Source organism: Hippocampus zosterae, chromosome 18, assembly GCF_025434085.1.
Source record: "Hippocampus zosterae strain Florida chromosome 18, ASM2543408v3, whole genome shotgun sequence".
NCBI lineage: Eukaryota > Metazoa > Chordata > Actinopteri > Syngnathiformes > Syngnathidae > Hippocampus > Hippocampus zosterae.
Window position 1 is genome coordinate 8377635 of NC_067468.1, and position 14866 is coordinate 8392500.

Genomic DNA, 14866 nt, shown 5'->3' on the forward strand with positions numbered 1-14866 from the left:
GAACCATAACTTCATTTGTCATGTCCAAAAATTACCGTATATTCTGCACTTTAAGGCGCTTCTGAGTATAAGGAGCACCTTCAATGAATGGCCTATTTTAAAACTGCTTTCATATAATGGTCGCACCGTATATATCATAAGGCGCATAGACTAGAAGCTACAATGGTGGCTGCGGTTGCATTATGCATCCACTAGATGGAGCTATGCTAAAGGAAATACAATGCAATACAATACAGCTTTCATGATATTGAGCTTTCACAACTGCTGCAGCTGCGCTTTACAAAACGTTTAAAATACTCCATCCAAGAAATCAGGACATTGATCGGTATATAAGGTGCATCGGATTATAAGGCGCACGGATGGCTTTTGAGAAAATGTAATACTTTTAGGGGCACCTTAGTGTGGAAAATACGGTAAATACGGTAAATACTGTTTTTTTTTTTGTTTTTAATTCAGCAATAGAGTGCTTCACCTGCATCCGACCACAGCACATGAACCAAGCAAAACATGGACATCAAAATGAATCACCACAACACTGGCTAAACTGAGGCACATGGAACCATCCCGTCTGGTCCACACAAAGTTGAAAAGTGTCCACTTAAAGAATCTTCTGTGATTTCGTCCAAACAAGCAAACCTTGCACCCCTAACTGACTGACATGTCGAGTCTTTCCTGTGGACTTTATTCCTGCCTTTTGATGTATCACATTGCCAAGCTCACAAAATCATTGCCACATGAAAGGGAACCAAAAAAAAGAAAACTCAGGTCTTTGTGAAAGGCAGCAGACTTTTCTTTTCACTACCTTCCTTACAGAGCCTTATAGCCAGATATCCACTAAGGTCTTAGGAGGGACAAAAACGTTTCAATGTGTTTAACAAGCCTGTTGTGTTTGTCTGCCACACTTTCATCCTCCTCTGCTGTGTATGTCCTACTAGGCCACTCTTTATTTATTTTTGCCATGACAATTTGAAATGTATCATACAGTAATTGAATGTGAGTCTTTTCCTTTTTGAAAGGCTTCTTTTACCTTGTTTGTGTGACCGAACTATCAGCCCCCAAAAAAAACAGGATTTTTGCACCTCAGTAAAGCAGCTATAAGCCCCACATGTTTGCTTCCATGTCAGCTACTGTGAACTTTTTTAATTCCATGGGATAATTGTGCCATGGTCATATTTGCGATGGGACACAGAGGAAGCGGCCTGACTCTCTCAAACCTGTGTGCTGCACTTACTGTATTTGTCATCCAAAACGCAATCAGGGATAAAGACATGACGCCAGAGATTGGGAGTACCGCCATCTATTGAGAGCAACATGACACTGCAGGTGGCTTGGAGATAGAAAAGACGAGAGTGATCTGCCCTTCATCCGAGTCACAAGAATGGACACGCAGTCTGCTTGAACTAAAACCCACACTAAAACTTAAATTTCCATGTTTGAACTGAACATAGCATGAAAACATCTATGAGCTGGGTGGAATAAGAATGTGAACCCATAGTTCATGATGACTTCGCTTATTATGAAGTATGGTGGACGGATAGTTTTGGTTTTATAGATTTTGGACTGCTTAGTTACTTCAGGGCCTGGACACATTTACAAGTTTATCAAGACATTCTCAAGGAGAAATGATGTCTGCCATTTGATATACCAAACTTTTTTTTTTCTTTACTGGCAAACTCTCCATGGGAAGCTCCAAACTGCTACCCCCCCACCCCCAAACACACACAAAACATGAAGTCATCGATGAATCGACTTCGACTTTCACCATATTCCAGTCAGTAACCCACCAATTCAATTACTGTGGATGACATGATGTCAGTTATACTCGCATCATAAAAAATTGTGTCTGTATAAAAATGTCACAGTCAACAACCTGCTATTAAGCTAACTTGATGGTTTTGCCACTGTCATACTATTTTCTAATATTTAAAGATGTTTGTAGTGATTACTCGTGCTGTTGTTTACTTTGGAGAGCAATCTGAACTATTAGTCCCAAGGTCTGATCGAGTTTCTTTCAAAATTCACATTCTAACCAATCCTTTTTGTCCTTCGCCATTCCACACGTCTCTCTCTCTCTATCTCTGCTTTCTCCTCAGTTTCCCTTCTTTCATTTGTTCCGCTAACCTCTTTTTCTTATCTCTCCGTGTCGCGTCCCACTTAATCCGTGATCATATTTTTGCTCCTCTGTACCTCATCCATTCCCCATGTTATTTCCTCTCCCCATTTTGACTCTCACCTTATTTCTACCTCATTCTGGGTTTTCACTTTTGCCTTTGAATTTTCTTATCTTCCCTTTCGGCTGGCATTTTCACTCATTGTTGGCCATCCCTCTTCTTTTGTTAACATCTAAATCCACGACTGACTCGTATTTTTTTTCCATCTCGCCCATATCCAGAGAGGAGGCGGCGGGCTACCAGCGAGTCTTGCAGGTGGATTTGGAGGTGAACGGGCTAATGGTGCCCGAGGGCGGTAGAGAGGTGACTTGGCAGGTGGAGTATCCGCTCACCCGCACCCAGACAAGTGAGGTGCAGACAATCATCCGCCTGGCACCGCAGGACCTGGGTGGCATCGTACCACTAGCAATGGTAAGTAGCGGGCAGCTGAGCCTTCAAATTCTCAAAACTTGTTCTCATAGCTGCATCCTAATTGAACAGAACCACAATTTAATTCTCTGAGCAATGGGCGCCCGGTGGCCCGCACTCATAGTGGCCCTCGCTTACTTTGACATTTTCGGAACGCTTATTTTTCTGTTCCCTACTTCGTACCGCAAAAGATCTGAACTGAAACATGGAGAGAACACGCCAAATGAGAGGGAGCTACTTTCATCACCTCCTCTCCATGAATTTTTGATCTCGTTCTTGCTGTGCTGTTCTCACTTATTACGAGAGACATCCGGTGTGGCCCTCCATAGCTCCTTACTGTATATCCCAAACACTAATCATTGGGTTTGTGTTCGGAGCATCAAAAATCACCCCATTTCAAATTCAATCGACGTAAGCTAGCTCGTTCCATAATCAAATTACACCCATTAGCAAATAGCCCAACATTTGCTTCCCTGCCCCCCCTAAGGCTTGATTGAGAGCCTTAATCTAGAACCATTAGGCTTTGACCAAACGTTACCCGCAAAAGATGGATGCCATAATCGTGATCGACTGAAGCAATGATGACAGCATAATTAACAGGCGGCCGTGTCCTATGCAAGCTAGAGAACCAGATAAGCCCAAAGGGGGTACACACTCCACATGAACATAATTTACGCTTTTGGACATTGATATCCTGGCAGCTTTCCATCACATCGAAAAAGACACGTCAAAGCATAAACAAACGGCAGTGAATTTATCTGCTTGCATGTTAAGTGCCTTCGAGTCAGCATCCGGCGACCTCCGTGTGGTTGCAATGCAACTTAAAGCTTAATGAAATCCTCTTGTGCTTACACAGGGCTTTATTTTACCTCTCTATCTTTTGCCCGTTATTTTGGAAACGTTAATTCTCACCTTTTTTTTTTTGAGGAGGTGGTGGGGGGCACAGAGACAGCTTCAAGCTCACTAAGCTTGTTTCTCGTCCGCGTTCTTGATAATCCTGATCAGCGACGTCTGGAGACGGAAGAGATGGAGACAAAGAGAGCAAACGAGGGCAGTTGTGAGCTTCACCTTTCTCGCGCAGTTCACTTCAGAGCTTGGCGGGTTATGGGAGTCAAAACTGCCAAAACATTAGCGTAGCATCTTGAGATTGTTTCATCAACTAAAAAAGAGAATTGAAACTTGTTTACAGTCAAATAAACCCCAATTAACGCTTTCATTCCACAAGACGTACTTGTACGTCTTTTTAAAATTAGGCCCCGCCTGCCAAGGACGTACTTGTACGCCTAAGTCTTTTTTTTTTTTTGCGTCATAGAGAGGAGGAGGGTCTCTGAATGAGAATAAACCGTTTGCATTGTAAATAATGTAATAAAGCGACCAGTAGGTGGCAGTGATGCCTCACGTGCTTGAAATTCATGCTTTTACAAAAATCTCTTTTTCTCAGTTTTTTTTTTGCCCAGGAATCGCCATTTTCATGAAACTTGGCCATTTTGTAATGCCGATTGCTGAAGAATGGAAAGAGATAGAAACACATTTTTTGTTTTTCTGCTTAAAGACGAGAGTCCAAACTTCATTTTGGTAGGCTCCATGTTTATATAGCATTACAACCAAATATTCTGTGGGCCTGGCAACATCAGTCCAAATCTAGTAAAAAACTGGGGTTGAAGCGGTTGCTCCAGTGAAAATGGCTGGGATTGAATGAGTTAAATGAATCTGGAGACTTCCGATCCCGTAAATGGACTGAAACTGCACCACCCTGGCAATTGAATTGGTACTGAAGAAATGGCTCGTATATTTGGCCACATTTTCCAATGGAATCATTAAAAATATGTACTGTATCAAACTGACCTGAACGGTTTTATTTAGTCGAGATGAGTCCGGACAATGGTCCATCTAAAACTGCGGAAAATAAGTACGATCCGTATCAACAACACAGAAAACATGGCCTCTTCCTTGCTCTCAGTACCGTTAAAATGGTCTAAATATTTAATCTTTCTCAATCAGCCAGAGCACACAGACTACAATAACTAGGCCAACAAGTTGTGTCGTGAATCGATATCTAACTAACGATCATGGAATGAATCACTTTAGCTGCAGATTTAATTTGAGTAATCAATAGCGGTGTTTCTTACTCTTGGTCATGGCAGAGTGCCTCTGAGCTGCTTTTAACTCTTTAGTGTGCAAACCTCAATCATAGTTTGCTCTTCAACTTGTTTCCTTCTCGGAAGAAACGTGAACGTGCACTCATAAAAATGCAACATGTACACAACATGAATATGACATGTGCAAAGAGGTTTAACCGCAGAAGCGCACTGCGCGAGTTAATTACTTAGCGTCTTATATTCAAAGCCTATCAAACCCGTTAATTAATTCAATATTCCAATTCCACTGAATGCAATTGCATCCATCCTTACGCATCTAAAAAAAGAGGCTTTGGTCATCTTTTGATTGTGCTGGCTGAGCGGCAGCAGAATTTGGGCCTTTACGAGAATGAATTGGAAGTGATGTGTGTCAACATCCGTACCTCGTATCGCTTCTCCCAGAGGGTCTCAAGCACTTGACCACCTCCAAAAAAAATAAAAATAAAAACTTCGCCTGGACCTTCATTGTGATCAACATTAAAACACAGCACTGTTAAGTATCATTCACAATCGAGGATGGGGTTTAAATTGGTGTCAGAGAATTTTATTTAATTTGTGATGATGTGCTTTTTAGTCCATGAAACATATCAATCTTCAGTGAAAATTATTTTGCCTGACTCCAACTGCGGTTTTCGAATGCTTCATTACTTTTTCATTGTGTTCTTCCTTCCTTAATGGCTTATTGAGTGAACGCGGCCATCACAAAATAAATAAGGCACAGCGTGCGAGGCGCTCTTTCTCATAGGTGCTTCATAGTCGCACGGAAAATTTGGACCTCATTCTTACGGTGCAATTATGAGAAAATTGCTTCGTTGGTCACCGAGGAATACAGAGGAGAGTTGGTATGAACATATTGGATTGTGAGACTGTAATTTAGTTTGAGAGAAGCGTTTTAATTCCGTTTGGATTAAACTTGACAGAGGAAAGCATCCAATGATTTAATTCCGACCTACAAATCAACATTTAAAGTTCAATTATCTTGGAATATAATTTCTTCCGGGTCTAAACTGCAAACTTCACACAACCTTTAATAACAGTGTTTTAAGTAACATGTTAATTATTGTTTGTTGTTATCCAAGTGCAGTGGTACCGGGTTCGATTCCAGCTCAGACCTCCCTGTGTGGAGTTTGCATGTTCTCCCCGGGCCCGCGTGGGTTTTCTCCGGGTGCTCCGGTTTCCTCCCACTTTCCAAAAACATGCGTGGCAGGCTGATTGAACACTCGAAATTGTCCCTAGGTGTGAGTGTGAGTGCGCATGGTTGTTCGTTTCTGTGTGCCCTGCAATTGGCTGGCAACCGATTCAGGGTGTCCCCCACCTACTGCCCGAAGACAGCTGGGATAGGCTCCAGCACCCCCCGCGACCCTAGTGAGGATCAAGCGGCTCGGAAGATGAATGAATGAATGAATGTTATCCAAGTGGAAGTTAAACAGTTAAATATCCCCTCATTAAAATGAGACTTATAAAAACTTTGTGACAAATCATTATTCCTAACAGATATCACCAATATTACCTGACCTCCCAAATATTATTTTTAGCCTTTTAGCTCTGTCAGAAAGGTTGCGGGATTTGTGTTGTTCAGATTTTTAAAAAGCCTTCCATGAGTGCAATGACTGAGAAGGCTGGCAACGTACATTAGACTCCAGAGCGGATTACTTGGAACGCAATAACTTTGACGTTTGTGGTATTTACGACTTGAAATATATCTTTGGTGATATTAGAACATTTCTGAAACTCCCTGTACTATAAAATGGAACATTATTTTAATGTAAAACATTTAAACATCCCTCCATAAGCAAATGGCTGAGTTGGCAGCTAGCTTGCAGTTAGTGTGAGAAGCTAACGTAGCTTGTCTAAAAATTCATGTCACCAGGAACAGGTCCTGTGTTTGATGTCTGTTCATTCAGCAAAGGAATGTGATGCACTGTGTCAGGCAGTATTGCTGTTAAAACAACTAAAACTGGTTGTTAAAACAATTTTTCCCCACAATAATTCTCAAGGCTCTGTACAATGTGACATTTAGGAAGTGCCACACTCTAAGCTAGCACTGTACTATGTGTGGCACATCGAAATTTGAATGTGCCAGCGGTAACATGATTTGAAACTTGACGTGTTCCTGAAAAATATTACTTCTAATAATTCAAATAATAATCATTGTCATAGTCGAGCCAGGAGTTGACTGTCAATTTCACACCGTAGGATCATGTGCTAATGTTAGCCACTAGTCATGCTATTATTAGTGATCTAAGGTTAGTAGTACGATGACATAGATTTTCAGTCTTGAGTCTGCTTGAGAAAAAAACAAAAGATCAGTGACATCTTATTTCACTACATTTCATGCGATACCCCTTTGAGATCTTTTGTACGAAACTATGATAACAGCTTGTAGGAAATAACATATTTAGATCCTTCCATCCCATTTTCTGTCGTGTTTGTGTCCTCCTTAGGGTCACGGATGAACTGAAGCCTATTCAAGATCATTTTTCTTTTTCTTTTATAATGAACAAGAGTGAAACTGTCTGTGCTTAAGCTTTGGTGGAAGCCCTCTTTTCAAAGAATCAGACAAAACCCTTTGCATACAATAAAGAGCTGTCAGAAAAATTGCATTCCTCTTAAAGCTTGAGAGGTCTTTTAGTGAGAGCGGGCTGCAGTGAGTAAGAGGCGCCGTAAATATAAATCCTCTACTAGCTTCATGCACAGGGCTGAAGGATTAACGGCATTGTCTTAATTGATCTCATTATCTCATTCCACCTCTTTAATGCTTTTCGCTTGTTCATGCATCTTCTGATATCTCTGGAATGGGCGCAGTTTGATACCAAGTATTATTGTTAAGTTTTTTTCTTTTTTTAAATGAGCTTCGGTTGATTGCTGCAGAAAGACGGTGCTCATATTCTGTAGCTGATTAGCCCAATACGGAACCATAAGTATGCAATACAGTTCATAAAGTTACAAAATTGTATCTGTGCTGCCTTATACAGATTACACATTGGAATCTCCTAAGTCGAATACAACCATACATCTGTGATGCTCGTTTCTTAGTTTTACTCTAGTGTTTATTTTAAGATGGGCAGCCTCCTTGCTGCCCATCTTTAAAACCCGCCTCAAAACTCACTTGTATTCTTTGGCATTTAACTCAGCATGACTTAGATTTATTCTTGGTTTTGCTGTTCGGTGCTTTGTACCGTCTTTGTTAGCGATTTGCTTTACTGTTTGTTGTATATGTTAATTGCTCCATGTCCAGCACTTTGTATGCAGCGATGGCTGTTTGAGAGTGCCCTATAAATACAGTTGAGTTATTTTCAATATAATTCTGCTGGGGAGGAAAAAAGCGATGCCTGATTTGCAGCAGTTTATTTAACTATATGCCAATCCTGTATGAAGCGCCGAAATACGGCTTTAAAATTAAATGGAGAAAGAAAAGTGAGATAGTTGTGTGTCCCTTGGGCAAACTGATAAAGTGCATTTCTCTTTTGTTTCACAGGACACCGAAATCCTTAACACAGCCGTACTCACCGGTCGAACAGTCGCTGTGCCCGTGAAGGTTGTCACTGTGGGAACAGACGGGGCGATATCAGACGTAACCGAATCAGTAGAATGCAGGTCAACCGATGAGCAAGTTATTAAGGTAAGTGTGGTATGTGTTTAAAAACGTTTGTCTACTTTGAACACTATAATTTCCAGTGAATAACACACACCGCAGTAGTCCTGTGCAAGCTAAATATTTCTCGAGCCATCATCAAAGTCCGGCCACAGCCCTTGGCTGAGCTCTTCTAGCATGTTTTTTGTTTTTGTTTTCGTAGACAAGCAGTTAGCGCAACAGAGAGAAGCGGTGGCTTTAATCATCCACTGAAGTGTAAATTTACACACAATGACGGTGACCATGGTGTCTGATTTAAAAATCAAGCTTGCATATACTTAAATTCTGTCACTGCATCCATTGCGTTGTTTTCAATTGCTCCGAGATACTCAATGTCTAATTGCCGTTATCGGGATACGTATATGTTTGCTCAAATAATTAAGTCAAATATTGTCTTAGGAGGACACAATCCTGTGGTTATATTCGAGCAGAAAGTGTTTAATTTGTCTGAAAGGTCATCCTCCTCAAAGGCAACCCCCCTGACCCCCCCCCCCCCACACACACACACACACAAAAACCTAAAAGGCGCACTGGATTATGAGGCGCACCTTCAATTAAGGGCCAATTTTGTAATTTTTTTTCATACATTGGGCGTACCGCGTTATAAGATGCAACCCACAATGCATCCACTAGATGGAGCTAAACTCAAGGAAACACAAACAGAACGATCAGATGTCAGTAAAACGTATTTAATAAAGCAGCGACACAGTTCACTTAATCAACAGCAAGTTATAACATTAACTCGTTAACATTGAACTCTCTTGCCGCTGCTCTATTGCCGTGTTCAACTGCCGAAACCGATCGCCTTAAGTTTGAACTCTGCGTTGTCAGCATTTCTCGAGCAAAGAGCCATTTTGGGGTCGAAATATTCCCGGAATGACCATACACAAGGAGCATCAGATTTTAAGGTGCGCTGTGAGCTTTTAAGAAAATGGAAGGCTCTTAGGTGCGCCTTTTAGTGTGGAAAATACGGTACATTCATTTTTTTATGTGACCAACTCACTTGGGCTCAGATCCACCTAGAAACAGAAAACTACGTGTGTGAGCATAAGGAAAGCAGTAAATGAAAGGCTCCTGTCATCCCCCAGATATGACAGACTCACAATTTTAACAATCAAATTGTCAATTTCCAAAGTTAAAATGATGAAAGTCCTTTGCTTTAAGCACAATAGTCGATCTGTCAGGAGCTCAGCATCCTAAACAGCGGGTGGAGGCCACTCTGTCAGCTTGATTCTTCCATGCTGTGACACCATCTCAGAGGAAGTCTGTCATATAATTTATGCAGATATGCGAGCCTGACTGACACCCATTAGTTCGAAAAATTTGGGGCCTTTGTCCAAATGTTGACGGCGGTGTTGGAGACGAAATGGCAAATGAAATTGTTGGACAGGTTGTTAAGTATTTGTGTGTCTGCAGATTTGGGTGTTTTCGAGAGAAGGATGGACACCCGTGGTGTTGTGTCTTGGATGCGTCGTGACTGGAAGTCAATGAGGGAACATCAGCCAACTTGGTTGTCGTTCAAATTCATCCCACCATTCAGCAATTTAGCTTGAGCTTATGGTTTTCCTTCTAGTGCGATCAAACGCGGCTGGTTCATTTACCAGCTCCATCTGCTGTGTTGGACCGTCGTCGTGGTTCTTGGAATAATATGATCCTGCACATATAAACTCACAGCACACTTTGAGTGGAACTTGAAGTAGCTTGTGTATTGTTAGTCACACCAATGAGCGATGTCAAATCTTCACCGCAAAATAATTGAAGAAAATAGTCGATTCAAAACACATATTGTTTTATGTCACTGTTTTGACTTTGCTGGTTTCCGTCATTTTGTCTCCCTTTTTTCCATCTCCCCGCTTTGTTGATTCCAAGGTGTCGGAGAGATGCGACTACGTCTTTGTGAATGGGAAAGAGACGCGAGGAAAGAGTCGGGTGATGCTCAACTTCACTTACAGCTTCTTGAGTGCACAGCTGGAGATGAGCGTGTGGATGCCCCGCCTCCCCTTACTCATCGACGTGGCCGACCCTGAGCTCAGTCAAGTCAAGGGCTGGAGGGTTCCTAGCGCTACAGGACAGCAGAGGTCAGGCCGTCTTCTTAGCCGTTGGCACACTTACTTGTTGTTTTTCTGTGTTCTTTATAAGCTCATTCATGTGTGTGTTTTGTTCATTTCACTGCAACTCTTTCAGGAGTAAAGATGACTATGAGAAATATGTTGACAAAAAGTAATGATGCAATACTCAATACATGATCAAGCATGTCAGTCATCCGTATTTGTGGTTCAGTCTTTTCAAATGATATATTAATTGCTGACCGCCCCACTAGGAGGCACACTAACACAAATACAGCCCCTTCATTCCCCACCCTCCCTTGCCCGAGGTTGAGCAGGGATTACATCATAGCATTGTGGAGGCATATGAGTCCACGTGCTGAAGAAAAGCCCCCTGTGGTGGGAATTCAGTTCTGCGATAGCACCGCAGCACTGGAAACGAACTCCACACACACACAGACACACACATATTTTTATATATATACAGGTATATACAGTGTGTATGTATATATATTTTAATATAACTGTTTTCATACATACGGTGCACCGCTTTATAAGGCGCATAGAATAGAAGCTACAATAGTGGCTGTGATTGTGTTATGCATCCATGAGATTGAGCTACGCTAAAGGGAATACAATACAATACAATATAGATGTATTGATCTAGAGCGCAGGTGTCAAACTCATGTATATACATTTGAAAAACCACCTTTAGTAGATTGTAGTTGATGTATACTTGCTCTTGCCTCAGGTATGACATCAAGGAGGATGGCGACGCAGCCGAGGAGCGGATCGACAACTCCTGCGTCGCTCAGTACCAAAGCACCACGCTGCAAGTCCTTACACATTTTGTGTCCGAAAGTGAAGAGATTCACGACACTGGCGACGAGGACGAGCAAGGCCAGCACAACTTCCTGTTGGGTAGCGACTGGCAGGTGGATGTGACGCAACTGGTGAAGGACTCGCTGAGGGTGGATGACCCAAAGATTGCGCAACTGTGGGAGGGCCAAGTCGTAATTGGACGAAGCGTCGGGATGACCAAAATACAGGTAGCGTGTGCATTGTTCTGAAATTTCACTTGGCTAACTTTCGGCATATTTAGCTTTATGTTTAAAAAAGTAGTTTTTTTTTCCGTCTCTTGCAGGTGCTGTCTCCTCTGACATCACTGGTCCTGGCTGAGAGGACAATCAGGGTGCTGGATGATAAAGTGAGTGTGACAGAGCTCGGGGTGCAGTTGGTTTCAGGACTCTCGCTGTCCCTGCACCTCAGCCCAGGGAGTAACAGCGCCATTGTCGCCACAGCAACCACGCAGGAAGTCATCGAAGCGGCCCAACAGGTACAATCATTGTTTGTTTGTTTTTTCTCGTGTACTTGGAGTGTGAGCCAAAAAAAAAGTGCATGCGGCATATTCTGTATTGAGACCGAGATACTCTGTACGTTTGGCTAGCAAGTTCAAGTCATGGTGATCATTAAAACTGTGTTCTTTTGATTTTTATTCCCATGATTAACTTAACATTGGGACTCCTTCGCTTTGATTTGCATATACAACCAGTGAACGTCTTTGTTATTGTGATAATTATCATTTCAAATGGCAGTCAGCAACCGGCTTTCCCCTTAGAGAGAGAATATTATTTGTCTTCAGGAGATATTTTGCCAATTTCCTTCTTGTGTCTCATATAATGAGGATGCACTTGCAATTCGCTGCTTCCCTTTTCCTTATATTTTTTTGGGGTATATTGTTTTTCCAGAGTTATTTTCAGAGTTTGTTTGCATACTGGGTTACTGAAGCCTTGGTGAGGGTTCCGAGAATGAGTTAGTGCCTCATCTGATTTGTCCTGTGCTGTTATCACCAAACTCTTTCCGTTATTTATTCTTGTTATTATTATTACTATATTTTTTTGCATACAGTTTGAAGTGTGCATTTAACGCAGACTTCCTGTAGACATGAACCCTTTAGGACAGGAGTATCAAACTCATTTAACATTGTGGGCCACATACGGACTCGGTAGATGTCAAGTGGGCCGAGCCATGAACATTATACCATAATGTACAATGAATCACCAAAATATCTTTTTTTTGCTTGTTTTTTGGTCTCAAGAAGCATTGATTGGCGCTTTCATATCATTTGCTGCGTTGGGTCTATCTCGGTGACAGACTGAGACTGCTGTTTTCTTCCCCGATCAAAACAATGTTGTCTTCTACTGTGATCATAACTCACGGATAATCCACAAATTGCATTTTATTTAAAATATTCATTCTGTGTCTTTAATGCATTTTTTTTTTCACTTTCCAATGATCCCGCGGGCCGGATCAAACCTCCTTGGGGGCCGGTTCCGCCCCACGGGCCATATGTTTGACACCCTGCTTTAGGACATGGTTAAAAAAAAACATTTTCGAAGACAACTGAAAGCTCCTCTATATTAATTCCCTAGGAGTCCTTCATCAGTGCCTGGCTACAGTTTAGCGATGGCTCAATGACTCCACTCGAGAATTACAACCCAGCCCATTTCACCCTGACAGCCACCTCGTTGGATGAGCGGGTGGTCGCGGTGCAGCGCAACGCAGCTTGGAGGTGGCCGGTCATCGTGGCAAAGGGCGAAGGTCAAGGTTTGCTCGTCCGCGTCGAAATGAGCATGTCCGAGATGTGCCAGAATGTCAAGAAGCACGGAGGCTTGGCCACCGGGATGGCCAACGTACAGGTGAGGTTTGGAGGACCCGAGGAGCTCTATAAACATTCAGGAGAGCGGCGTACACGGCCCAACGCTCCTTATTATGGCGGTTCTATTTCTGACATGGAAACGGGGCTCATTAACCGCGGGGCTACAACCGTCAGGGCCCATGTCCCCGTGAGGGCCAATGGGGGGCGACTGTCTGCAGGCACCGGGGAAAAAATCCAAAGTGAATTCTCAGACTATCCGGACCAGGTTGAGAATCCGCGAAGCCGCAGCACCGATGACGATCTGCCCACCCGAAGAGCCATGACGGACCTGGAGATCGGAATGTACGCCCTGTTGGGAGTCTTCTGCCTGGCCATCCTTGTGTTCCTCATCAACTGTATCTCTTACACGTACAAGTACCGAAGCAAGCACCTGTCCCTGGAGGCCCAGGAGACGATGCCTCATTCCCACGACTGGGTTTGGTTGGGCCAAGAGGAGGGGCTCTGCCTGCAGCAAGAGCAAGTGGATGAGTTGGGCGGCACACCCGAAGAAGGTAGCCAACTTTTAAACGGAGGCGCCCAGCACGGGAACGCTAGCGCAGGAGGATGCAGGGATCCCAGAAGTGAGTCGCTCAACTCGCCTACAACCAAGAGAAAGAGAGTGAAATTCACCACCTTTTCCAAGATCAAATCCAGTAATGGCTGTCCTGTCCTGAGTCCGTTAGCATTAATGCAAAGCAGCGAGATCAAATGGGTTTGTCCCGACATTGAGCTCGGGGACTCGAAGGATCTTAGGAACTACATGGAAAAGTTGAACGAGAACGCCGTCAAGAACGTTGCCTAGAAGCCGGTCGGTGATTCTGAGAACTTCAGTGAAACTCACCTGAATGCCTTCGGAATGACGAAGGGAAGTCCAAGGGAAATAAAGGTGACAAAGAAAGTGAACGTTGGCTCTTGCTACGCGCAACGGGCGAGAACTTTGGACCCGAGACGGCGGCGAGAAAAGGACGAGCTTTCTGAGCGCGATGTGTTCTTCGCCACAGCGCCACCACAAGGATGAAATGTGAACGTGATCGTATTGCTTAACTTCGGTGTTTGTTCTTTATATTTAATTGTGTTTCCGTTTCATATTCTGTGCGTCCCGTACCTTTTTTTTTCAAGATATCATCATTTTATTTTATAATAATAATTATTTTTTTTTTGGTATTGTTTGTGATCCGATTTGCTTTTCCAGAGTTGCGCTATGCCCTGTACTGCTACGATTGATTCTTGGAGGAATTTTTCTACCCATATAAATGCAAAGTTTTCTTTCGCAGTATACTATGTACAGTATCACTTTGTATAAATACATTTTCTTTGTTTTTTCGGTTTGCCTCCAGAAACCAGATCGATGCATGATGTTAAGGAAGAATGTGTGTTGGATCTGGTTACCTGGAAATGAAGGTGTGTAGATAAGGAATTGCCCCGGGGACGTCTTAGTAGGATATTATTGCTGTCAAACATTGTAAAAATGATTTTTGGGTTGGATTCTCTTTGTTGCTACTGATTTGAGCTGTGTTCTCAGCCCCGCCCCCAACTCCCCTTTATATAATGATTCTCATTTGGATTCTGTTACTTCACTCAAGGCAACTGATTTGACCAATTTTAATCGCATACGCCTCAATTTAAAAGTAATAATAATAATAATTCAGAGCATCCTAGACAATCTGTTATTTCTAAGAAAGTCACGCCGGTGTACTGTCATGTATGACATATTGGATTCTTGAAAACAAAACAAAAAAACAGTCCTAACAGTGAATAAACAATCACCAACT

The 14866-nt window shown here is 42.6% G+C and overlaps 1 protein-coding gene across 1 annotated transcript in view; it reads left to right on the top strand.

Annotated features, from left to right (window-relative positions):
• The window catches only part of LOC127591270 (transmembrane protein 132C-like), a 99715-nt gene that overhangs the window by 81044 nt on the left and 3805 nt on the right, over positions 1-14866 (top strand). Inside the window, exons 5-10 of the mRNA XM_052051235.1 lie at positions 2393-2582; positions 8196-8339; positions 10221-10429; positions 11148-11445; positions 11541-11732; positions 12829-14866. The exon at positions 12829-14866 is cut by the window's right edge and continues 3805 nt beyond it. Of these exons, the coding sequence (XP_051907195.1) occupies positions 2393-2582; positions 8196-8339; positions 10221-10429; positions 11148-11445; positions 11541-11732; positions 12829-13896 (2101 nt within the window). The 3' untranslated portion in view covers positions 13897-14866. The remainder of the gene's footprint in view (positions 1-2392; positions 2583-8195; positions 8340-10220; positions 10430-11147; positions 11446-11540; positions 11733-12828) is intronic.